This window comes from Panthera pardus, unplaced genomic scaffold, assembly GCF_024362965.1.
Source record: "Panthera pardus isolate Hobbes unplaced genomic scaffold, ASM2436296v1 HiC_scaffold_6, whole genome shotgun sequence".
NCBI classification, from domain to species: domain Eukaryota; kingdom Metazoa; phylum Chordata; class Mammalia; order Carnivora; family Felidae; genus Panthera; species Panthera pardus.
In genome coordinates, this window is record NW_026526991.1 from 62,713,264 (window position 1) to 62,737,604 (window position 24,341).

The 24,341-nt window shown below is 51.1% G+C and overlaps 1 protein-coding gene across 1 annotated transcript; it reads left to right on the top strand.

Moving 5' to 3' along the window:
* Positions 1-2,103: 2,103 nt before the first annotated feature.
* Positions 2,104-11,971, top strand: KRT71 (keratin 71). Its single transcript, XM_019419458.2, has 9 exons — positions 2,104-2,562; positions 5,504-5,718; positions 6,406-6,466; positions 6,987-7,082; positions 7,452-7,616; positions 7,817-7,942; positions 9,315-9,535; positions 10,223-10,257; positions 11,143-11,971. The coding sequence occupies exons 1-9, from the start codon at positions 2,119-2,121 to the stop codon at positions 11,352-11,354; spliced, it is 1,575 nt and encodes a 524-aa protein (XP_019275003.1). The 5' UTR covers positions 2,104-2,118; the 3' UTR covers positions 11,355-11,971.
* Positions 11,972-24,341: the final 12,370 nt, after the last annotated feature.

Consider the following 24,341-nt stretch of genomic DNA (forward strand, 5'->3'; position numbering starts at 1 on the left):
GCAGAGGATATGGATGAGAAGGCATGGGGAGAAAGGTGTTTCAGGCTGGTTAGGGATAGTGTGGCAGAACTGCGGAAGCACTTGAAGATGAGGCCTGTTGGGGAGATGTCCTTGGCTGAAGCAGGGAACATCAAGGACAGGGAGAAAGGACAAGGCAGGGCAGCAGCTGCAGGGACATTGAAGGTTGGATTGGTGAGCTGCAATGCATGTCACAGAAACACACAGCCAGCCATCGAGGGGACATCGTGTTAGGACAGGTTCCAAGAGCTGGGAAAGGCCTTTAACGTTAGACCACAAGCCCCCATGTCCCCTACACTGGGCACGTGCCTGGCACACAGAAGCTCTCAATAGAGATAGAGGTTTACCGAAGGGAGAAAAGGAAGGATAGGGGAGGGCGGGAGGAGTAGCTAGGTGGTCTCTGATCTGGAGAACCTTCTACTTTCCTTACAAAGGAAAACTGAGATGACGTGACACAGCCTTCAGAGGGACCTCATGGGGGCTGCCCACAGAGCCACTGTCCTTCCAGAACACACTAAGAACATGCCAAGGGTTAGGGAGATAAAGGGGAGCTCAGATATGGGCTGGATGACCCAGGAAGACCTCTGGGAGAGGGAACAATAGAGCAGAGGTGGTGAAAGGGGAAGAGGGAAAGATGGATGGATGCCGGAGACACAAGGTGGGAAAGAGAGAAGGGAGGAAGAGAAAAGTTCTGGTAAGCCAGGAAGACAAAATGGCAGCGGGGTGGGTAAGGAGGAGTATGGGGGAGGAAGAGGGAATGGATTCCAGGCCAACTCCTAAACAGAGTGAGAGAGCCCCACACCAGCTTGGTTCCATATTTTTCTCTCTCCAGTGGCTTCACCCAGCCAAGAGTCACGGCCCACCTTGGGGTCCCAATAGAGATCATTGGGTAAAGGCAATCTCTGGGGACAGAGCCGGACACAGGCAGAACAGGGGTCTTGGCAGCAATGGCATTCACAGGGGAGGACTGGGGCCCGGGTCAAGAGTCAGGCATCTGAGATGGCAGGGACAGCAGGCAGAGTTTGGGGCAAGGATCGCAGGCTGGAGCAGGACAGCAAGGTACTCACTGGGCTTGCGTGGGTCTGAAGAGACGCATAGGAGTTCAGTTTCACCTGGACAGCAGTTCCTCCACTTGAACTCTAAACAGATGGTTCCTGTCCTCAGCTTGTTCCTGCTCTTACTAACAGATACACAAGACAGAAATGAGCCAACGGACCACCCAGGAGTCCTTCCTTGAAGCCTCCAGGCCCTGGTGAGCCTCTCTCTGCCATCTCCCTGCCTCCTCTGAGTTGACTCCCTGAATTTTCAGCCACCTGCTCCAACTCCCTCCTCCTTTTCTTCATTCTGTCCAGTGTCTGTTACTAGACATCAATTGTGCCTTGCACAGCCTCCAGCCTGCCTTATTGGAGCTTGAGAGTCATGAAGTGCGGAGACCCCATTTCCTGGAGAACTGATGGAAGCATATGACCCCTCATGTCCTCATGAGGGTCACTCCATCCTTCACACCCCAGTAATAGGGCCACTGTCCTCTCTGGGTTAGAGGAAGAGGCCATCAGTGGGGTGTGTCTCCAGGAGACCAGAATGAATGGTCTCTTTCCGGTAAAGACGAGGACACACCTATGGTTGGAGCCCCCAGACACTCTACCCAGGAGCCTACTCTGTCCAGGAAAGCCCATCCCCTTCCAGCTCCCTGAGCCCCCAGGAGGAAGCCCATAACCCAGAGAAGTTTAGTCAGGATGGTGAAGTGCCAGTGACATCCCCCTGGAGAGGCTGGGGCCTGGGGCAAATTACCCTATAACAGCAGGTTAATTAGATAAAACCCAAATTACATGAGCAAGGCTTGCAAGCCCAGCAATTTGAAGGTTTCATGTTGTTTCAGAGGTGGGGAGGGCTTGATCTCTAGCTCAGCATAGAGAAAATGACTTCTTGCTCCCAGGCAAGCCAAACCCATGAATTAAGCTCTTGACTGCCCATCCACGAGCCCCAATGCCAAGCACATATAAGGAAGGGTGCCCTGCCAGTCCTCACTGCAAGCTGCAGAGCCCGTGTGGGACTTGGCCTTCACCCTTCCTGCATCTGACCTCCATCTCCACCAGCAGCATGAACCGCCAGTTCACCTGCAAGTCAGGGGCTGCCGCCAAGGGGGGCTTCAGCGGCTGCTCAGCAGTGCTCTCAGGGGGCAGCTCGTCCTCCTACCGGGCAGGGGGCAAAGGGCTCAGTGGGGGCTTCGGAAGCCGGAGCCTCTACAGCCTGGGGGGCATCCGGAACATCTCCCTCAACATGGCCAGCGGCAGCGGGAAGAGTGGTTATGGATTTGGCCGGGGCCGGGCCAGTGGCTTTGCTGGCAGCATGTTTGGCAGTGTGGCCCTGGGGCCCGTGTGTTCAACTGTGTGCCCACCTGGAGGCATCCATCAGGTCACTGTCAACGAGAGCCTCCTGGCCCCCCTCAACGTGGAGCTGGACCCTGAGATCCAGAAAGTGCGTGCCCAAGAGCGGGAGCAGATCAAGGCTCTGAACAACAAGTTCGCCTCCTTCATCGACAAGGTGGGTCTAACTTCTCTTCTCTTCTTAGAACATGAGCTTTTGTTACAGAGAAGGGATTCTCTGGTTTAACCAATCCTGACTCTTTCATTTAAATTCTTAAGACTAAGCATTAACTACAGAGTAAAGCCTACACCCAGGACACCACAATTCACATCCGGACCACACACTGGCTAATCGGGACCACTGATAAGATATACCTGTATTTTCTGGCTCCCTGGGGTTAGGGGACTGTGCTCCTCTGGACACATAAGTTATTTGGAAACTTTCCAGGCCTTTGAGCTGGCTTCTCCCTCACTTCAGACAAACCACCTTTGTTCAGAGGTGACCGTCTTCATGAAGAAGGTGACTCTTCTTTCCATGTCTCCAGACTGATTCTCCTCAGGTTAGCTATGAGGAGGCACAAAACAGGTGTTTTCTTTCATCACGGTGACTTGTTTAAGGTTCCTTGCATAATCTTTCCTAAGAGAAGACAGAGGCAGGTCTGTCTCTGCTGGCAGAGGCTCATGGGGGGTACTGGCAGGAGCTCCAAAGGGAAGATCCCTGCTTCTTACTCAAGGGTCGGCTTGGTGCCATTGCTAAGCCTGGGGTCCATGCAGGCTGTGTGTGGGGAAAGCCAGTGAGAGGGAATCTGCCCCAGAGCAACTAGGAAAGCTTGTCTTTTTCCCATCCATTGCGAGCAGATCTCCTCCACTAGTCATTTGACTGATGGATCAGAAGCATCAGAGTGTGGTCATTCCCGGGTGGCTCGGCCATGGGAATTTTTTTTTTTTTTAGTTGGCTAAGGAGAGCCAGAGGCAGAAGAGTGCAGTGGGAAAGATGTCTCCACACTGCTCTGAGGTCAGACCTGGCTTCTACTCTGGCCCCATCACTTTCCAGCTGTCTTGGCTAAGCCAGCCACAGAGCCAGCCATGTAGAGAGTTATTTATCTCTGCCTCTATGTCATCTTTGCAATGCAGATAATAGCCTACCTCTCGGGGTTTGTCACCAGGTTTATAAAAGAAAATGCTTGTGAAGACCTTGGCACAGTGCCGCACACGTACTCCCAAATGGTGGTTATTGTTACTATCATTTTTATCTTCAGAGAGATCAGGGAGGGGTGTTGAGAAGAGGAGGAACCACAGGTCTGGAATAGGCCTCAAGGCATCATGCAGTCCAGATAAGCCCCTGACTTTTGGTAGATGAGCAATTATTACTCCCATTCTATGAGTCAGCAAAAGCATGGAGATAAATGCCATGCCAGGGTTTGGCATCTGGGGCGGGGATGGGAAGGAAGGAAAGTGAGACTGTACTGGGGATGGGGGGCTACACTGGCTATGTGGCAGTTAGGCACCAAGGACGGGTCAGCCCAGAACAAAGCCTATGGTTGAAATGATCAGTGGCCATCGGAGCCTACTCCCGTCCCCCAGCTCTAGACGCCTGCTCAGAGGATCCCTTGCTCACCTCAGGGGCCAGCACTGTCTCTGTGGCTCTTTATTCCTCCAAACCATTTCACATTTGGAAGATCAAAGGGCTCTGAGGTTTGGGGCTTGGGGGTCACATGGGAGTGGACTGACCTTTGGCTGGGCTGGTCAAACCCCATTAAGGGGCAAAGTCTGGAGACATGGAAAGAAGAGTTACCTTCTTCATGAAGACGGTCACCTCTGAACAAAGGTGGTTTGTCTGAAGTGAGGGAGAAGCCAACTCAAAGGCCTGGACAGTTTCCAAATAACTTCAGTGTCCAGAGGAGCACAGTCGCCTAACGCCAGGGAGCCAGAAAATACGGGTATATCTTATCAGTGGTCCCGATTAGCCAGTGTGTGGTCCGGATGTGAATTGTGGTGTCCTGGGTGTAGGCTTTACTCTGTGGTTAATGCTTAGTCTTAAGAATTTACATGAAAGAGTCAGGATTGGTTAAATCAAAGCAAGACTGGATAATCTGCTGGGGGCAAGCAGTTTGGTGGCTGATCTCATCTCAACACTGAATCCCTGATGGTTTTCTGAGGTCCTGTGTTTACGACGATAAGGAACACAATCTTATTTAGACACTGGCTGTGCTTGGGGTGCCTGGGTGGCTCAGTTGGTTAAGCGGCCGACTTCGGCTCAGGTCATGATCTCGTGGTCCGTGAGTTCGAGCCCCGCGTCGGGCTCTGTGCTGACAGCTCAGAGCCTAGAGCCTGTTTCAGATTCTGTGTCTCCCTCTCTCTGACCCTCCCCTGTTCATGCTCTGTCTCTCTCGGTCTCAAAAATAAATAAACGTTAAAAAAAAAAAAGTTTAGACACTGGCTGTGCTCATGTGGATTAAGTCACATTTAAAAAATTGTACTGCCCCAAACCACACAAGCGAGCAATAAGTAAATCCCCTCCCTCTGGTCAGTTTCCTGGCCCAGCGAATCCACAGTGGCATGGGGAGTACTGTCCATTATGCCCCACATGCCATTTTTGCCCTGTGGAAGATGGTTCTCAGGGGCAGAACTAGGGCTGAGGGAGGAAGACATGGGCAATGAAAGAGCTGGAGCCTGATGCAGACATTTAGATTACCTGGAAGCCCTTTGAGCCTTGTTGAACTTGACATGTTATAAAATGAAGGACAGACTCCCATCTTCAGCAAGGTCAAGCTTTCCAAAGATGGACCCAGCCTGACTCTGTCCTAGTATTTTTTAGGCACACACCTGCCCTGAGTCGATTTGGCCATAGTGGGTTCTGAGCGACTGGGTGCATGAGTTACAGGGGCACATGTCTGGGCTCCCTCACTTACCAAACCATTGGACCTTGGAAAGAGGCTACATTCTCTATGGCTCAGTTTCCTCTCCATTAAGTGGGGTTCACGATTTGCCCACCTCATGCAGCTGTCATGAGGAGAAAAGGAGAAAATGCAGGCAGAGTGCTTTGCACAGTGCCTTGTGAAAGACAGGTGTGACTGTTTCCACGGGCGGCTCAACAGTTTCTGCTCTTTGGGTTCCAGGTGCGGTTCCTGGAACAGCAGAACCAGGTGCTGGAGACCAAGTGGGAGCTGCTACAGCAGCTGGACCTGAACAACTGCAAGAACAACCTGGAGCCCATCCTTGAGGGCTACATCAGCAACCTGAGGAAGCAGTTGGAGACACTGTCTGGGGACAGGGTGCGGCTGGACTCGGAGCTGCGTAGCGTGCGGGACGTGGTGGAGGACTACAAGAAGAAGTGAGTGGGGAAGGGATCTCGCTGCAGCTGGACAGCTGCCCCTTTCCCTTTGAGCTCCCTCTGCAGGAGTGGCAGCTACCCCAGCTGAAAGGTGTTGGAGGTGAGGGGCAATGTTCCTTGTCATACCAGGCAGAATTACTCCCACAAAACTCTGGAACTTGATTCTCCAGCCTCTGATCTGGCACATAGGACAGATGTCCAGGTAGCTGGATGGTGGTCAAAGGATTATGTCTGGTTGGGTGAGGGAAACCTTGGGTAAGCCACTCAGAGCTCCTGGGTTTTCACTGGTAAAGGGGACTTACATCCATCCACCTCTCCGAATGGCCAAGAGGAGTAACTAAGGAAACACCCCCATTCATTTGAAAGGCTTGATTCAAATTTTCAAATTTGCTCCTTGCTCCCTCTGAGATTTCTCACAAAGCATTTGCTCCATGTGTTCCTCCTTCATTTTTGTACCTAGATCTTCAACAATCTCCTTTTTTCAAACTTGGTTACCGTGTCCCCTCCTCCAGGAAGCCCCCCTTGCCTGGCAGCTCCAGCAGCCCAATACTCTGTGGCCCATTAGCATCTGTCCCCTCAAATGGGCACACTGCCTCTTGTTCAGAGTCTTCCTTGAGGGATGAGGGTTCTCGGTGAGAGGGTTCTAAGTGAGACGCATTGACCAGCTGAGCCCTGGCTTTCCTGCAGGTATGAGGAAGAAATCAACAGGAGGACAGCTGCAGAGAACGAGTTTGTGCTGCTCAAGAAGGTGAGGGGGAAGGCAGGCCTTGAGTCCGGGGCTGGCCTGGGACCAGGGAAGGCTGAACCTACCAGTGTGCTCTGCTCTTGGTGAAAGAGAGGCAATTGCAAAATAATAAGGGGGGCCAGGGAAAACCACAATGGACTACCCAGAGAGGGAATGAAAAGGCAGAGACAATAATGGCCTTCCTGAGTGTTTCACGTGGACAGGGTTTGTCCACAACAAAGAACAGCAGAGGATGACACACGGGGGCTCCCCAGAGACCACGGGGCTTGACTCAGACGTCAGAAGGATGACTGATGGCTGGGGTTCCAGCTGTCTGGGGCTCCCTTCCTCAGAGGGGAGCCCCATTCCTGCTGAGAGCATAGATTCTTAGGATGGGGCAGGACTGGCCCTTCTGTTCGTTCCTGTCCTTTCCCATGAGCCTCTCAGAGAGAAGAGGGAAGCTATTTCCATGTGCAGGGCACCCAGGCTGGGGTTGGTGTTTTCTTCTTGGTAGTGACCGAGGGATGGTGGGGGCATCTTTCAGGACGTGGATGCAGCTTATGCCAATAAGGAGGAGCTCCAGGCCAAGGTGGACTCCATGGATCAGGAGATCAAGTTTTTCAAGTGCCTCTATGAAGCCGTAAGTCTGTCTCTCCACCCACCCCTCTGAGGGCAGCCAGCGGGTAAAACTCTGTTCTGGGGGCTAGAGGAGGCTCCCCTCTCTCAGGGAGGCCCCCCGGTTGGCCATTCATCTCCCATTTTAGCCCTAAGAAGCTCCTAATCTGCACCCTCTGGGTGGGAAGGAAATAGTCCAGGTCCTGGCTTCATGGTGGTGGGAGTCTGTCTGGGGCCTGAAGGGAGCTCACTTTGCCCAGGGAGCAACAGCCTTGGTTCAGAGCCTCTAAGTTAGCGTCTCCTGGATTTGCTAACCTTGCTTGGTGGCGGTGGGTGAGGGGTGGTGTTGGCCTCCTATAGTCAAGTTCTGAGACCAGCCCTGTTTCCCATGTAGGAGATCGCTCAGATCCAGTCCCACATCAGCGACATGTCCGTCATCCTGTCCATGGATAACAACCGGGACCTGAACTTGGACAGCATCATTGACGAGGTCCGCGCCCAGTATGAAGAGATTGCCTTGAAGAGCAAGGCTGAGGCTGAGGCCCTGTACCAGACCAAGGTGAGCTGGGCTGAGGCAGGACCAGGAAGGGCAACTCCAGCAGGCGTGAGGGCTGGGCCTGAACACTCCCAGAACAGCGACCGTGTCCAGTTAAGTGTCCAACATGCCCTTCCCCCATGACATCACCAATCCCAGACATCCTGTACTCCCATGACACATGCATCATGCTTACCTATGGCTCTGTACTTTGGGGTCCCCAGTTCCAGGAGCTGCAGCTGGCAGCTGGCCGGCATGGGGATGACCTCAAAAACACCAAGAACGAAATCTCGGAGCTCACCCGGCTCATCCAGAGAATCCGCTCAGAGATTGAGAATGTGAAGAAGCAGGTGAGGGGACTGGCTACTGATGGCCCAGGGCAGGAGGGCAAAATTGAAGGGGGGATGAGTTGGCCAAGGATATCAGCCTCCCAAATCTCTGCCCACGAGAAAAAAGGAGACAGTGAAGTCACTGTCTTGAGTACTTAGAGCAGACATCCCTGAGGCATCTCATCTCCTACTCACCCCAAGGACCTCTGCTTCGAAGCCTCTCCCACAGGAAGCCTACTCTCATTCTCCAGAATGGACTAGGCCCACACCCCTGTTCCCTCTTTCCTATTCACATGCTCTGCCGGCACCTGCACTTCTCTTGTCTTGTCACTCTTTGACAATTGCCTGATACCAGACTGTCCCGTCTTCCACTAGACTGGAAGAAGGCAGGGAGCTGGCTGCTTTGTTCCCCATTGTTTTCCCAGCATGGAGCATAGTGCCTGGCACATAGTAGAAGCTTAATGAACATTTTTGGATTAAATGATTGATAAGTGGGCTCAGACAGCACTCATTAAAGTGCTTTATTAAGGCCTTGCTTGGAACCACTCCCAAGAATATAGGCTGCAGTCTCAGCTTTAAGGTGAGAAGACAAGATGCATTTGTATAATAACAATAGCAGCAGCTCCTATCATTTTATCACATTGAATCGTCCCAAAGACTCTATGAGGCAAGCGTTACCCATTGTTGCAGATGAGATTGAGGCTCAGAGAAGTTAAGAGGGTTGCAAGCTGGCAAGCGGCAGAGCTGTGATCGGAATCAACTGTGGCTCCCAGTCTAGTGATCTTTCCATCTCCCCCTGGGCTCTAACACTTAGTGGCTCTGTGATGTGGGACAAGTTCATTATCCCTTCTGCACAGGACTACGTGGGCTTAGGTACATAAAATGCATATAAAGGGCTGAGTGCAGTACCAGACATATGGTAAGCACTTGGGAAATAATAGTTGGTTCTGGGAAATCTTCTTCCCTGCACTCCTTGTCGGTGGTCCTATGCCCCTGGGTGGCCACTATCATTGTATCTACAACACCATATTCCAATGGTCTCTCCTCCCAGACTTTAAACAGTTCCAGAGCAGAAAGCCAATCACATTCTTATTCATTTTGTATCCTTGGCACATGGGTGGCCAAGTAAATGTCTTTGCGATGAACTGACGTGGTATTGAATTGGCCACGATCGCAGGAGGGGAGGACGTGCTATTTTTCATCACGACCAATGCCTAAACACGAGTGGAGATAGCCAGCTCCAGGAAGGGCCCCGGCCTAGAAGAGGAATGGGAGGTGTGAAGGGTGGAGGTGGGCGTCCCTGCCCGGGAATCAGCAAGCGCTAGTGAGATTTGGATTTGGATGACTCGAATTACCCCTTCCAGTTTTTGAACTTCTCTAACTCCCTGTTTAGGCTTCCAACCTGGAGACGGCCATCGCCGATGCCGAGCAGCGGGGCGACAGTGCCCTGAAGGATGCCCGGGCCAAGCTGGACGAGCTGGAGGCCGCCCTGCACCAGGCCAAGGAGGAGCTGGCCCGGATGCTGCGGGAGTACCAGGAGCTCATGAGCCTGAAGCTGGCCCTGGACATGGAGATCGCCACCTACCGCAAGCTTCTGGAGAGCGAGGAATGCAGGTGTGTGTGTGTGTGGGTGCTCTGGCAGGAGAGCCCCGGGGATTTGAGAAGGATGAAAGCGGAAAGCTTAGCACACTCTCCAGAATAAGATGCGTTCTTGGTGGTGAAGGGGTGGCAATGATGGGAATAATAACAGTAATTAATAACACCTGCCCTGGCGTGAGCGCTCACTTCATGCCAGGCGCTGTGCTTCAGGGATTAGCTCCTTCGAGCCTGGTGTACTTAGCACACCACCCACCAAAACCAAAACCAAAACCAAAACCAAAAACCCCAGAACCCAAACCCATTACTATGTTAGACCGTCTAGTTCCACTTTCCTTATCTGTCCAGGTATAAGATGAACTTGTCAGAGATGTCCCAGGACAGCCATTCCCATCTCCCCACTGTTCTCAGCAGACAGGAAAGACTCAGTGCCTGGGCCTGACCTTGGGAAGTGTGCATGACACCTTACGTGTGCACCTTGTGCCGACTGCAGTTTGACTTGGGTTGTTGCCCGGTTACCCCAAAGATTCAGTGGCAGTGCCCAGAGCTTTCCAAGCTCTGCTTGTTCCAAAGAAGCCCTGGAATTTCCACAGGTGTCCACTGGGTTCAGAAACCCACATCAGGCTGCTGGGGACACTGGCTTTGAGGTCAATAGATTGTGGGTTGGATGGCTGCTTGGTCTTATTTTATTTCTCTCCCTAACAGGATGTCAGGAGAATTTCCCTCCCCTGTCAGCATCTGTAAGTACTTGTATGTTTGGACCTAAAGCTGTAGAATCTGCAGACCAGAAAGGGCCTTAGTCCCCCCACTGTGTGTATACATGAGCACCTAAGGATCAGAGAGCAAAAAACCTTGAAATCAAACAGCCAGATGGCAGAGGCATGGCCAGCAATCAGGTCTCCTGGCTCCCAGCCCAGGACTGCTTCCTCCTTATCCCTCTGTCTCCCCATTCCCAGGGGATGGCAGCTAGGACGGCTATCTCTATAGGGAAGGGGAAACAAAGGATGAGTGTGTGTGAGGCCCGGGACACCAGAGCTGCAAGTTGTGACCAGCCCTGGGCTGGGGAAATAGAGGGGGCTGAGGGGATCAGGGAAGGGGGAACCTCTGAGGCTAAGCAAGCTGACAGTATTGGATCTCTGGATTTCTCAGTAGGACTAAGAATTAAACCAGAGCTTCCAAAAGATGCCATCTGTGGGACAGCTAGCCAGAGGCAGAGGTTGGAGGCTGGGAAGTTGAGCAAAAAGGCTAATAGAAGGGGGAGGGGTATATCCAGAACATAGGTGAGTGTGCTGGTACCAAAGGGATGGGCCTCTGGGAGTTAAGAATCAGCCAGTCTAAGCTGCACAAGGCAAGGGAAGGACATGGGGGAAGCTGTCTTTGGGGTATTTTCCCTGGGTTGGGGTTACAGCCCCAACAGCCCAAACAGCCAGATGGCAGAGGCATGGCCAGCAATCAGGTCTCCTGGATCCCAGCCCAGGACTGCTTTCTCCTTATCCAAACTGCATGTGGCTATAACCAAAGCCCTCACCTAACCCATCGTCCCAAGAGGCCCCTCTGTCCCAGGGAAGGGTAACCTCCTCTGGTTCTGCCCCCTGAGGGGAGCTGACCCTGCTCTCCCTCTACAGCCATCATCAGCAGCACCAGCGGCAGCAGTGGCTATGGCCTCCGGCCCAGCTCTGTCAGCGGCGGCTACGTGGCCAACAGCAGCAGCTGCATCTCGGGCGTGTGCAGTGTCCGCGGTGGGGAGGGCAGGAGCCGGGGCAGCACCAGCGACTACAAGGATACCCTGGGGAAGGGCTCCAGCCAGAGCGCGTCCTCCAAGAAAGCCAGCAGGTAGAGAGGGCCGTCCGATGCCCTCCTGCCACCCGTGCATCCCCAGCTGTCTCCCACACATGCTCTTCCCCAGCCCACCAGCAGCCCCATCTCTACCCAGCCCTGCTCTCGTACCTCCAGTGCTGGCCTTGGCCACCCACTTCTCCCAGCCTGTGTCTTCCTGAGCCTGGACAGGTGTGGATGACTAAACCTGGGGAAATTCCTCCTGACATATGCCTGGCACTGCTTTCCTTGGCTGAGGTCCCCCACCTATGCCATCAACTCGGCTCCAGGCTCCCAGACTTCTGCCCTCTACAACAGCTTCCAGCTCAGTCGCTAAATACTCTGTCTGGCTCCCTGGGGCTCACACCGAGCCCCAGCTCTCACACTGGGGCCTTTGTCCCAGCTCCTGCCTAGGCTAGTGGCTGGTTCTGTGTTCAAGACAAGGAGGACTGAAGGACAACAACCAAGAGAAGCCAGTCCCCACCCCACCTTGGCTCCATCTCATGGCTCACTCTGAGCGGGATACAACTCAGCATCTCTCTTCACTCTCCTGTGTCCAGAAGCAGAGAAGAGGAGGCCCTCTGCATTCCCTTTCTTCTTAGAACCCTCCTATCGCATCGTCAATAAACAGCACAATCTGATGGCTTGGTGTCTGAGTAGTCAAGGTGTGTGCACATACTCAGTTCCTTGGGTACTCACTGGAGCAGGGACCACACAGGCACACACAGACACACACACAGTACACACTGCATATTACCTGTGCAGCCCACAGTTTTATGTTAATTTTTTCTGCGGAGCAGGAAAAGGAGTTCTCAGAGCACACGTGGCCCAGGGGCTAGGCAGTGTTGGAGCTGCAGGGGAATGAAGCATGGGCTGACTTTGGGAGGAGGGAGGGAGAAGAAGAGGGAGAGGAATAGAGGAAGGGGGTGTGTGCAGTGTGGTTTGTGGCTTTCAACAAAAGAATTACCTGTGTCTACTGACAGACATGGTCCTGCTCCCGACTGGGACCCTGGCCTCCATCTAAGAACTGGTTCTTTCCTAGAGGGAAGGTAGGGGTTTGGCAGTCAGGTGTCTGTATCTGTTCAACTCTTTCCTCGTTGCTCAGAGTTCTGGCCTTTTGGGAGAGGGGTCGCTCAGAAAGGGTGAAGCTTATGGGGACCCCACACTTGGGGCCTGTAGGATGCCCAGATGGGGAACAAGTTTTTGGAGCCTGAGACTGGACTTGGGTGAAGTGAGTTGGGGGTCAGGGTAGGCTATAAATTTTAGTGACTGTACAGTTGGCTCCCACCCAGATGGCTGTCTACCCTGGGGTGAGGAGAGGTGTAAGGAAGACAGACAACCCCCCTACCCCCAGCGACCAGCATGAGCTGCCAAACCTCAGTGAGGAAGTCCTTGGGGGCTTGAAGAGCTTACAAAATTGGAGGTAGAGGGATTGGAGAAAGGGATGAATGGGCTGGGTTGGCAGACAGAACTTTAGAGTAGTGGTTGGGGCTTAGCCCAAGGCCACCAGGGCCAGCCTCAAACCCCTGCTACCCAGGAGGTGGCCATCAGCTTCAGCCTCTCACCTCTCTCAACTTGGAAGTCAACACCACCATGTGGGTGGAGGAGGATGAACAGATCAAGACTCAGCAGCAAGTTTGCTTCACTGGTCAACATGGTGAAGCTTGTGTGTGTGTGTGTGTGTGTGTGTGTGTGTATTTTCAGAACTGGGTAGAGACACTGTCTTTCAGAACTGTCCCTCAGCAGAGGATCCACATACACCTGCTGCCTCTGCTACCTTTGCAGCAGTAAGAACTGAGGTTCTGGGATAGCAGAAAGACCTTTCCAGCTGAGAGGCTTAGAAGAATTCTAGATTCTCAAATGGGGCCGGGGCGGGTTTGGGGGGGGGATGGAGGCTGCTTCTCTAGATCCTGCTGGTTTCTCATCCAGATTTGGAAAGGAAGTGAAGAACTCTCCCATATCCCTTTGTGCCCTTTGTCTCATGGGGGTCTCCTGGGTGGGCAGGGTTATCCTAGGTTTTGAGTTCATTTTCTAAAGCAGCAGATCAAGGTGCTGCAGGCTGAGAGGAGCTTCCTGCAGGAGACAGTCAGGAGCACCTACCAAGGCCCAAGTTAGTAGAGACTCAAGTTATGGAGCTTGGCAGGTGCTGGAGTGAGGGATCTCAGCTGGCTGTGGGCGACAGACCAAGTAAGAGTTGCTGGATGACTTGGGATACAAGCAGGGCTCTGAGGAAATGGAATAATGCTAATGACTTACAGGCAGGGTGGCCATGAAGTCACATGAGTCTAGGTGGTCATTTGATCACAGTTGCCAAAAGCAGTGGTTCTTCACAAAGGCTCAAAAATAACCTGGGAGGGGCGCCTGGGTGGCTCGGCCAGTTAAGCGACTGACTTCTGCTCAGCTCATGATCTCACCATTCATAAGTTCGAGGCTTGTGTCGGGCTCTGTGCTGACAACTCAGAGCCTGGAGCTCACTTCCAATTCTGTTTCCCACTCCCTCTGCCCCTCCCCCACTCGCACTCTGTCCCTCTCTCAAAAATAAATAAACATTAAAAAAATTTTTTTAAATAACCTGGGAACTTAAAATACTGATGTCTCAGCCACTATCCCAAACCAGTTATGGTGGTCTACTGGAGTGGGGCCCAGGCATTCGCGGCATCTCTCAAAAGTTGCGGAAGGGATTCTAATGAGCGTCCAGAGCTGAGAATGTAATCAGTGGAGAAAGAGGTCCAAACTCTAGTAAATGTAGCAAGGTCTGAGAATGAGGGAGTAGAGATGGGGTCAACACATTAAGATGACAGCATGAGCTCTGAAAGGGACATGGGGGTGGGGCAATGAGGAAATTTACACCTAATAGCCCAGACTTGTGTCAGGTAAGACATGGCCATGTGCCGAGGGACAGGGTGGCAGGGGTTATGGGGCACCAACAGAGGGTGAGGGGCAGGAAAGGGAGCCGGTTACAGGTGTGTAAAAGTGTTGCAATGAGCCTCACATCTTGCCTCTGGATCTGTGCCACTGTTCTGCCTCCCTCTCCTCACAGCTATGTGATGCTCTGTGGAGTGGATGCAGAAAAAAGAAAGCAAAGTTACAGTTCCTGCATTCAGGAAGCTTCTAGTCCTACAGACAGGAGCAGCCACTCAGGAAGGATACAGGTGGAGGAAAAGCCGGTGCAAATGAATAAAGTCCCCAACCCACCTTACTCGTCCTTTCCATCACCTCCCCCAAAGCCTGAGTGGTCCTAACCTCTGCACTCTTGTGCCTAGCACACCACTTGCACTGAGCACAGGCTGGTGGACTAACCACCCCCCTCTCCATGGGACTCTGACTCCCGGCTGCCACCATGGCCACTGATGGGAGCAGGCCCTTGGGACATCCCACTGGAGGGGACTCTGCAGCAAGCCAAGCCAGATATAGCAGCAGCCCAGCTGGGGGACTGCAAGGGACTGTCGTGGGTCAAGTTGGCCATAGATGTGGAGGTTGGCACCCTCAGGCCATCTTTGGAAGGCAAGGAGAACAAAAGGGGTCCCACATAGAACCTGGGGTGCCCACCAAGGGGGCTGAGCCCTCTTGGCTTGATCACTACTCTGTTCCTTCTCTCCTTCTGTGTAGCCTCAGTACCCCAGCCCTTTCCTATGCTTTGGGTCCAGAGTACCAAACAGGGGTCTGAGAAGAGGGATTAGAAACCGATGTTTATGGGGCACCTACTGTGGACCAGAATCTCCAGAGCTGGGCACGCCTCCTGAGTCACTTTTCTGAGGTGGGTGTTGTTTTCCCTAAGACAGAGACCTGCTGCAGCCAGGGTCACAGAGCCAGCACACGGGGCCAGGATTCCATGAGGTCTGTCTCTCCAAAGCCCACACTGTTTCCACATCACCGCCCTGCCTCCCGGTGTGGGAACCATCTGCCTCTGCCCACCCAGCTGCTGTGCGTTCCCACCCTTCCCTGATGTCCTGTGGGTTCCCTGCCCATTGTTTGCTGGAACTTCCATCATGTTCCATCATCTGAAGACTGATACCTCCATGTCCTAGGCACCGGGCTAGGTTCCTTTTACGCCTATGAATTGCCACGTAACCTATCTCAGATTTCCCCAGTGAGGCTGTGGCCACGTTGTCACCTGCCAGTTATAGAGACTGATCCCCTCAATGTTTGGGGGGGCTGTCAGAGCAGCACATAGATCCAGCTCCCCTTGAAGCCCTGGTCTCCCGTGCCAGAGGTGGCCAGGGAAGCTGGTAGCATTGGCCCTGGAGAAGGAGCAGGACGGGGCAAGGGGGGAGCCTCAAGCAGGTGATGAAGGTGGGCTAGTGTGGACCCAGCGTGCGGGGAAGGCTACTTTTGAAGGGAATGGAGCTGAGGCAGACTGGGGTGGGCACTTTATCCTGAGAAGCTGGCTGTGCTGTGGGAGCAGAAGTATCAAAATGAAATCCTAGACCAGCAGGAAGAATCTGGAGGAGCACGAAGGAGGTGGCCCCTGTCAGGTAAGTGGGCTCTTCCGGGCACTGTCCTTTCTCCAGACAATGGCACTTTAGCCTGTCCAGCCGGCTGAAGACAGCCACCACTTCTGCAACCACTCCAGGTAAAGGCATCTCTGCTCTTCTATGGCACCTTCTGAGCAGACTCCGGAGTCTTCGTGTCTCACAACCTGGCCTTAGAAAAGTTCTGCTTTGAGTCTGACCACCGCCCCCTCAAGGACACAGGACCTCGGCTCCCTGTCAAGTGCGCAGCAAAGATGGTTTCTTGTCTAGCTCCCTCAGTGGCCGGCCTTCTCAGGGTTGGAGATTCTCAGGTCCCATCACCCAACCTTGCTGGCCCGATTCTCTAATGTTCCCTCAGTCGGCTGTGGGCTTATCACAGTACAGCTTGAGGGAAGAAAAATATTTTTCCAGTCTCTCCCTCTGCCTCAGCTATTTCTTGGTCCCCCATTCTAGACTGGAATACAGTCACTATCTCTCGCCAGTGCTAGTGGAGGAGGGAGAAAAAGCCATCCAAAAATGAAGAATGAGGGACGCCCGGGGGGCTCAGTCGGTTAAGCATCCGACTTTGGCTCAGGTCATGGTCTCACAGTTCGTGGGTTCAAGCCCCACATCGGGCTCTCTGCTGACAGCTCAGAGCCTGGAGCCTGCTTTGGATTCTGTGTCTCCCTCTCTCTCTGCCCCACCCCTGGTCATGCTGTGTCTCTTTCTCTCCCAACAATAAATAAATATTTTAAAAAATTAAAAAAAAAACAAAAATGAAGAATGAGCCATGACACAGGTAATTCAGAAGCACAGGTAACCCAAAGATAATTTCCATTTACAAGAGATAGAAAACAGTTATCCTCTAGGAACTTGCTCCCCTCACGTGGTCCTGATTTTTTTGTTGTTGTTCAAATAGCTCTTTAAAAAAAGTTTTTTAACGTTTATTTATTTTTGAGAGAGAGAGACAGAGTACCAGTGGGGGAGGGGCAGAGAGAGAGGGAGGCACAGAATCTGAAGCAGGCTTCAGGCTCTGAGCTGTCAGCACAGAGCCCGACGTGGGGCTCGAACCCACAAACTAAGATCATGATCTGAGTAGAAGTCAGACACTCAACCGACTGAGCCACTCAGACGCCCCTCAAATAGCTCCTGATTGTCTTGGAATCTAGCCAAATCAGGAGAGAAGAGCCTCCAGGCTGCCATGGAAAATCCTCAAAAGAAAGAAAAGGTGGATGTATCGTGGCTTTTAGGACACATGGGCCAAGGGTGGGAAGATCTCTGCTTGATTCCCCCCCATCCGCCCCCAAGCAAGCAAGTGGAACATTAGTGGGGTGTGGGAGAAGGGGCCCCAGGCAGGCTGAGGCAGATTTGAAAGAGGGTTGTTGGGGACACTGCACTCTCTGAAGCCAGAACACCCAGGGTGTTCCCTCTGCACATTCTCAGCTGGCAGATCAGCCAGGCCCATTGTCCTCTCTGAGACCCCTTCCTCCGCAGGCAGGGGTAATGGAGGGCATCTTCCCAACTGGTGGAAGGCAGGTTGGGCACTGCTCTGTGAGTATCCTTCATACTTAGCGGCAAAAGTGCACCTGAGTAAATGCCCCGGCCTGGAAGAGGTGTGCCGTGAGAGAGCACCCAGCAAGCCCTGGGGCTCCAGGACAGCAGAGCCGGACCCTGACAGCCCACCATCAATTAGGATTGCAAATCAGAGGCGAGGGCTGACAGCCTTTCATTTTGCCAAAATGGGACATAAAGGAAAGCAACACATAGCATCCACTCCCTTCATCATTTCATAAAGGAAAAGGACAATTTCACAGTAGGAAGGACACCTCTTGGAAGTGAGTTCAATCCTTTAGACTAAATAAAGTTAGCCACATGAAAACCTGCTGCATTGCCCTTCTTTTTCTCCATTAGCTCCGGACTAGTGAAAAGTGCTTCAAGCTGCCTCTTTGTGTCTCAGTGTCGTCGTCTAAACAAGAATAAAACTGCTCTGTCAACTGCACGACATTTAGAAAATCATCAAAAGGAACCATGAAGGGGAAGCCTGTAGAAACGCAGCATGGGCGTTCAGAGCGGTGCAGGTGACAGCACTGCAGAGGCAATGCCATGGCCGTGTGGGGGTGCGGGGCCAGGGCTCCAGTCCCGGGCGCCGTTCGGAAACGCTGCGCTCCACAGCTAGTTCATTGTCCTCACTCGTCTGTTTCCTCTTCTACACAAAGGGAAGAAGAACAATTATCCCCTGACACCGTTGCAGTTGAGACGTAAAATGCCGGCCCCACAATAAATGTTAGCTGCTATTATTATTATTAATTATTCTCATTACTGTTATTGAGACAATGATCACTACCTAGGAAACCACCAGTAATGTTTAGGGTTTCCCTGGGGACTCCGATCCCATTTTGATTTCCCAGCAGCGAGAGTGCCTGTCTCCCTGTCTTTACCTTGTACCCCAGACTCTTGTGTTTGAGCCCATGTTTCTGAACTCTGCTTCCTTCAGGGAGCTAACCCTGATATTCAGAGCCCATGGCTACCCACTCAGTGTCTCCCCACCATAATGGAGCTTTGGCCCCTGCACTGTCCTTCAACCAACACCTACCCCCCCCACCCGGAATCTCCTGAAGCCATGCCTCACCCCTGACATGTATATGTTGCTGTTTGTGGTTTACCCTAAACAGGATTGCTAGTCTTACCCTCAGGTGCCCATCGCCTCTTAGTAGTCGTGGCCGATGTGTCCTTCTGGGTTCCTTGGCAGGCAGAGCCTGGGAGGGGCAATGTTTTCTTGTGCAGCATCTAGGACAGAATTGCCCTAAGTTGAACTCACTGTTTTTGATACGAGGGTACAAGAAATGTGCAGAGCCGTGTCCCCAGCACTCTGAACACCATCCACCTGCACCATGCCCCTCTCTGTGGCTCAGCCACCCCTCCGCCTCACTTCAGACCCATCTTCCATGGGACTGGGAACGGCTGTTGCCATCTTACATCCCTGTAGTGGTGTTGGGAGTCACTGCCCAAGATGATTTCTTGCCTCTAGAGTCTCAGGGCAAGAGTGCAGGCAGGGCTCCCACTAAATGTCCAGCCCAGGAACAGGATTTTGGTGGCACTGTGACTGACCATTCAGGGCTTGTGTCCGGAAACTGAGATGCCAGCCACGATGGGTAAGAGGAGAACACACTGAAAAAAGGTATCTTGAGAGGAACAAAGTCGGGCGGGGCCTCTAGTCCACATCTCTGAAGCCTGCAAATTCAGAAATGAAGGATGGGGGGGCAGGTAGAAAGTCTGGCAGTAATGCAGAAGGCAGGGCCCGGGAAGTGGGCTAGGGGAAGCAGAAAGGTTGGAGAGTTTTATCAGCCGTGTGCTGATAAAAACTTTATTAGCTCTTTGAAAAAAAAATACGTGCACATAAATATATACACACACACATATATACACACGCATATATGTACATATGTATGTACTTAGGTTTTTTGTTTTGTTTTGTTTTTTAAGATTTTATTGCATTCAGTAATCTCTATACCCAATGTGGGGCCCGAACTTACAATCCCAAGATCAAGAGTCACGTGTTCCACCCACTGAGCCAGCCAGATGCTGCTGTACGTAGACTTATCACAAGTTTCACTGATAATATTTACAATAATAATAAAATATTCTTTATGGTAAACTCTAGAAAGACACTGACTCTTGCAAAATGCTTTCAATTGGTTTTTGCAAAGCTCCACGTCCACAGCTAGCCTGTGGTTGCAACTGACGAGCAAATGTAGCCCCCACATGAACTCTGGTGCCTATTTTCAGTTTATTCGTTGGGATGAAAACACAGCAATGAAGATGAATGCTGGAGCCTCACTCTTTCCTCAAAGATATGAGTGATTATTTCAGAGAATCAAATAATAGTTTTTGAATACCAGAAGGTTATGCTGTCAGGGTTTTTTGTTTTGTTTTGTTTTGGGTTTTTTTTGCCGTTCACAATGTAATGGCTACAGAGATGATACACTTTTAAGTTTAATCCACACAACATTTTTTCCAATACTTAAATCTAGACCAGGGCTGTCCACAGAAGTGCGATGCAAGCCATACATATAATTTAAAATTTTCTAGTAGCCACATTAAAAAAAAAAAACAGCCAAAATCCATTCTAATAATATACTTAACCCAATATATAAAAATATTATCATTTCAACATATATTCAATATAAGAATTGTAAATGACATATTTTACATTTTTTCCATGCTAAGTCTTTCTAATCCAGTGTGATTTAACATTTACAATACATCCATATCTGGGCTAGCCACATTTCAAGTGCTCAGACGCCACATGGGGCTAGTGACAATTGTGATGAACAGGGTAGCTTTACACAATCAACAAACCAGTAAATTGCTTCAAAATATATTCAGATGTTTGGCGATTATGTTGTACATTTGAAACTAATGTTACATGTCAGCTATATCTAATTTTAAAAGTATAAAAATAGAACAATGAATGAAGCTCTCATATGTGGTGTTTGGTGATTCCTTGGGTGTAAATATTCTCACAATGGTGATTTCAAGTTACCAACATGATGCCATTGATTACAGAGTCACAGAGATGTGCACCAGCAAATCATTGTATAGTATTTCCACCATACAGATTCAGGAGACGTAAGTAAGCTCTAGAGTTTAGGTAATAGTAAAATAATTAGGAGGTTACAAGTCTGAAGCATTTCTTACCTTGTTCTTTTTTTTTTAAATTAATGCTTATTTATTTTTGAGAGAGAGAGAGAGAGAGATAGAGTGTGAGTGGGGGAGAGGCAGTGAGGGAGGGAGACACAGAATCTGAAGCAGGCTCCAGGTTCTGAACTGTCAGTACAGAGCGTGACATGGGCTCGAATTTGTGAACCGCGAGATCATGACCTGAACCAAAGTCGGATACTTAACCGACTGAGCCACCCAGGCACCCCTCTTACCTTCGTTCTTAATTTAACTTATTTAATTGTAAGTTCAGATAATTTAATTCGAAATCTGGCTATATGTAACAAGCAGCCCACAAAATTTTTAAAACTGTAACAGTTGGCTGTTGTAAGGCAGCTGAACTTGTTCCAGCACAACACTGTTCAGAGACAAGAATAAAGGGAGTCTTCAAAAGGGACAATGGGTTTTTGGCAGGAATCAAGATGGAGTTTTTCTTTGTTGCACCAAGTAGACATTTACTGAGTGTGATGGTTAATTTTATGTGTCAACTTGACTGGGCTATGGGGTGCCAGACATTTGCTCAAACATTATTCCAGGTGTGTCAGTGAGGGTGTTTCTAGATGAGATTAACATTTGAATCTGTAGATTGAGTAAAGCAGATGGTCCTCCCCCATGTGGATGGGCCTCATCCAATCAATTGAGTACACAAATGGAACAGAAATGCTGAGTTAGAAGGAACTTTGCTGGCTTGATTATTTGAGCTGGGACATTGGTCTTGTCCCTCAGATCAGAACTGGCATGTCAGCTATCCTGGTTCTCAGACCTTTAAACGCCCACTGGAACCACGCCCGCCTTGGTCTTGCCAACTACAGAGCTTGAGATTTCTCAGCCTTCCTAACCATGTGAGCCAATTCCTTATGCTGAATATGTATATCTGTCTATCCATCCATCCATCCATCCATCCATCTCCTATTCTGTTTCTCTGAAGAGCCCTGACTAAAACACTGAGATCCCATCTGGCACAGGGATTGTGTGGGAGGGCTGGTGCAGGGCAGGGAGGGTGGGATTAAGATTCTGGCCCTCAGAGGTCTTGTGATGGAAGGGAGGCACTGATGCTCACAGAAACAATAACTTGCACAAGCCATAATGGTGGCCCTGAGGGTTGTGGACCCCAGAGGTGGAAGGGTTTTTTGTTCTGTCTCTAGGTCATTGCCTCACTTTGTCCTCAGTTTCCTTGTGTGTTGAATGAGAAACACACTTGCATCTGCCAAGGTGGGTCTTCTTACATGACGAGTGCAGTGGTGGCTTCCTGGATGAGGTTGGGTTTTAGGGGCAGGAATGTGAAGGACACTTTGGGAAGGAGATGATTGCCCTGGTGTGACTGCAGAATAAGGAAGGAAGAGCAAAGAAGGTAAACACCAAAGTTTTCTTTTTTTTCTTTTTTTTTTAATAGATATTTTTTTAAATTTTTTTAACGTTTATTTATTTTTGAGACAGAGAGAGACAGAGCATGAACGAGGGAGGGTCAGAGAGAGGGAGACACAGAATCTGAAACAGGCTCCAGGCTCTGAGCTGTCAGCACAGAGCCCGACGCGGGGCTCGAACTCACGGACCGCGAGATCGTGACCTGAGCCAAAGTCGGCCGCTCAGTCGACTGAGCCACCCAGGCGCCCCAACACCAAAGTTTTAGAGGTGGAAATGTTTTTAGAATTTATCTAGAGATCTATCAGATGAGGAACCTGAGGGCTAGAGGCATTAAGGACCTTGCCTATGGTCACTAGCAGATGGAAAAATCAGGTCCCCTTGACTTTATATAGATAAGCATATTTGTAATTTATGCATTTGTGCTCAAATTCACACATTCGTGTAATTATCCCAGTTAGCAACTTATTCCCAGATGCATGGGTCCAGGACTTTCAGAAAGGTATCGTCAGAAAATGACATGGAATATGGGGAGAATACTATGAAATGCCTAAGAAAAAACAATGAGAACATCTGATTAAGTAAGTAGTTTATATTAGTCTCTGAGAAAGGGTCTGGATATTTGGACACCTCAGCTTTGCTTCTGCTGTTGCAGGGGTAGACCCCAGTAACTTCTTCTCTGCACCCCAATCTTTAGCTCACAGATCTGAAATACCAAGGAGAATACAGTCAGCAGGCTCACTGTCTGACCTCTTGAGAGCCCCAAGCACCAGAGGTAGCTCCCTCCCCGCCACACACCATGGCTAGCAGTACAGAAGCTGGTGGAGGTGATCCTGTGCTGGCTGAGACATCCAGGCTTTGGGTCCCCAACAGACTGACCAGCAGGCCAGGCTCAACTGGAATATTCCTGGACTCCTAAGAGTTCCAGGTCTGAATGTGGCAGTACAGAGAGACCCCTCCTACTCCTCCCTTCCCCAGCCTGCCCTTCTCTTCTGACCCTTGGCTCCGTCCTCACTGCAAGGACCTCACACAAACCCTGGCTTACAACTGCAGACATCCTGGAAGGGCACCCACCAGCAAGGCAGTCTGTGCTCCAGAGGATGGACCTCCAGCAGAAGAGGACCATACAGGCGTGGGTGTGGGCTGGGGGCAGTGGGTAGGGGATTCTGGGGGTTCAGTTGCCTGAAAGAAGACTGTGGCTCCAGATAAGCTTGTCCCAGAGACCCTAGAGACTTCTTGCTCTGGAAGTGTGGAAGGGACCAAAGCAGGGCCCGCTAAAGAAGGGTCCCAGGCAGGGCTCCCCTTCGCCTAGGGTCAGGGTGCTTCTGGACACAGGACCTACATTTGGGACACCAACTGGGGCAGACCTAGGCACCTACGCCAAGCTGTGGGTGTCAAAGGACAGGAAGGTGAAGCAAAGGGGCGGCACCTGGCCTGTCAAGGAGATGGGAAAGAGGCAGAGAGAGAAACTTTGGAGGTAGGAATAATGATAATGGCTATTGTCTGTGGAGGGCTTCCTGGGTACCAGACTATGAACTAGCTTCTTTAAGGATATTTCCTTATTAAATCCTCATCAACAACTCTACTAGCACCTTCATTTTATAGAAATAAAAAACTCAGGGCCAGAGAGACTATGAAACTCATTTGGGTCACAAATCAGAAGTGGCCCCCACATTCTCTCCTACTTGGATGGAGCACATGTGCTGGAAAGGAGGCAGAGGAAATCTCACTGACCCCTCTTGGTTTTGTTCCAGGGGTTGGCTCTGCCTTCAAGGGGCAGTTCAGAGATGCTGGTATTGGGAGAGGTGTTCCAGAGAAGCTGGGGACTCTGTATGGAGCCAATGATATGGGTGTGGGAGGGCGAAGGGTGAGGCTGGAGCCAGCCCTGTGAACTGGCAGGACTGCCAGATATGTTCAAGGCCATGCACAGGCCCAGATGTCCACATGGTCAAGGTTGTCCTTGGGGTGTAGCCGGTGTGGCCATGATAATAAGCCTGGTGTGCTGGGGAGGGGGCAAATGCCTCCAGAGGAGAAGCTTCTCAGGAATTTCTCCTGGGTCCTGCCTGAGATTAGTGACAGTGGTTCTCAGCATCTCTAGGAAGGTGCTACCTATCATAGGGGCAGGGTAAGATCAGGTGCCTAAGCCACCGCTCTCTTCCCCAGAATACACCTGGGCTGAATCGGCCACAGCCCCAGTTGTTTTGACTGCCTGGCCAGAGGCTGCTGCTTGCTGTACTCACCATCCTTCCCTGTAAGGACTGTAATTTGGCTTTCTAAGTGCTCATTTGTGGTTTCTAGACACCCGATGGTATAATTACAGAAATGGCCTTGCCACCTCCCTGACTCTGGATCAGGTGTACCTGTTGGTCCAGGTTTGCAGCTGGACGTTCTGAAGACATAAATCAGCCCCTTGCCCCAGCCCTGTCCTAAGTGCCATGGAGGGGTCTCCTCACTTCATGGGAGAAGAGACTTGAGAG

Excerpts from the sequence above, each read along its gene's own strand:
- KRT71 (XM_019419458.2), top strand. The coding sequence starts at position 2,119 with ATGAACCGCCAGTTCACCTGCAAGTCAGGGGCTGCCGCCAAGGGGGGC. Across the intron at positions 7,083-7,451 it reads TCAAGTGCCTCTATGAAGCC|GAGATCGCTCAGATCCAGTC; the intron begins GTAAGTCTGTCT and ends TTTCCCATGTAG. Across the intron at positions 7,617-7,816 it reads AGGCCCTGTACCAGACCAAG|TTCCAGGAGCTGCAGCTGGC; the intron begins GTGAGCTGGGCT and ends TGGGGTCCCCAG.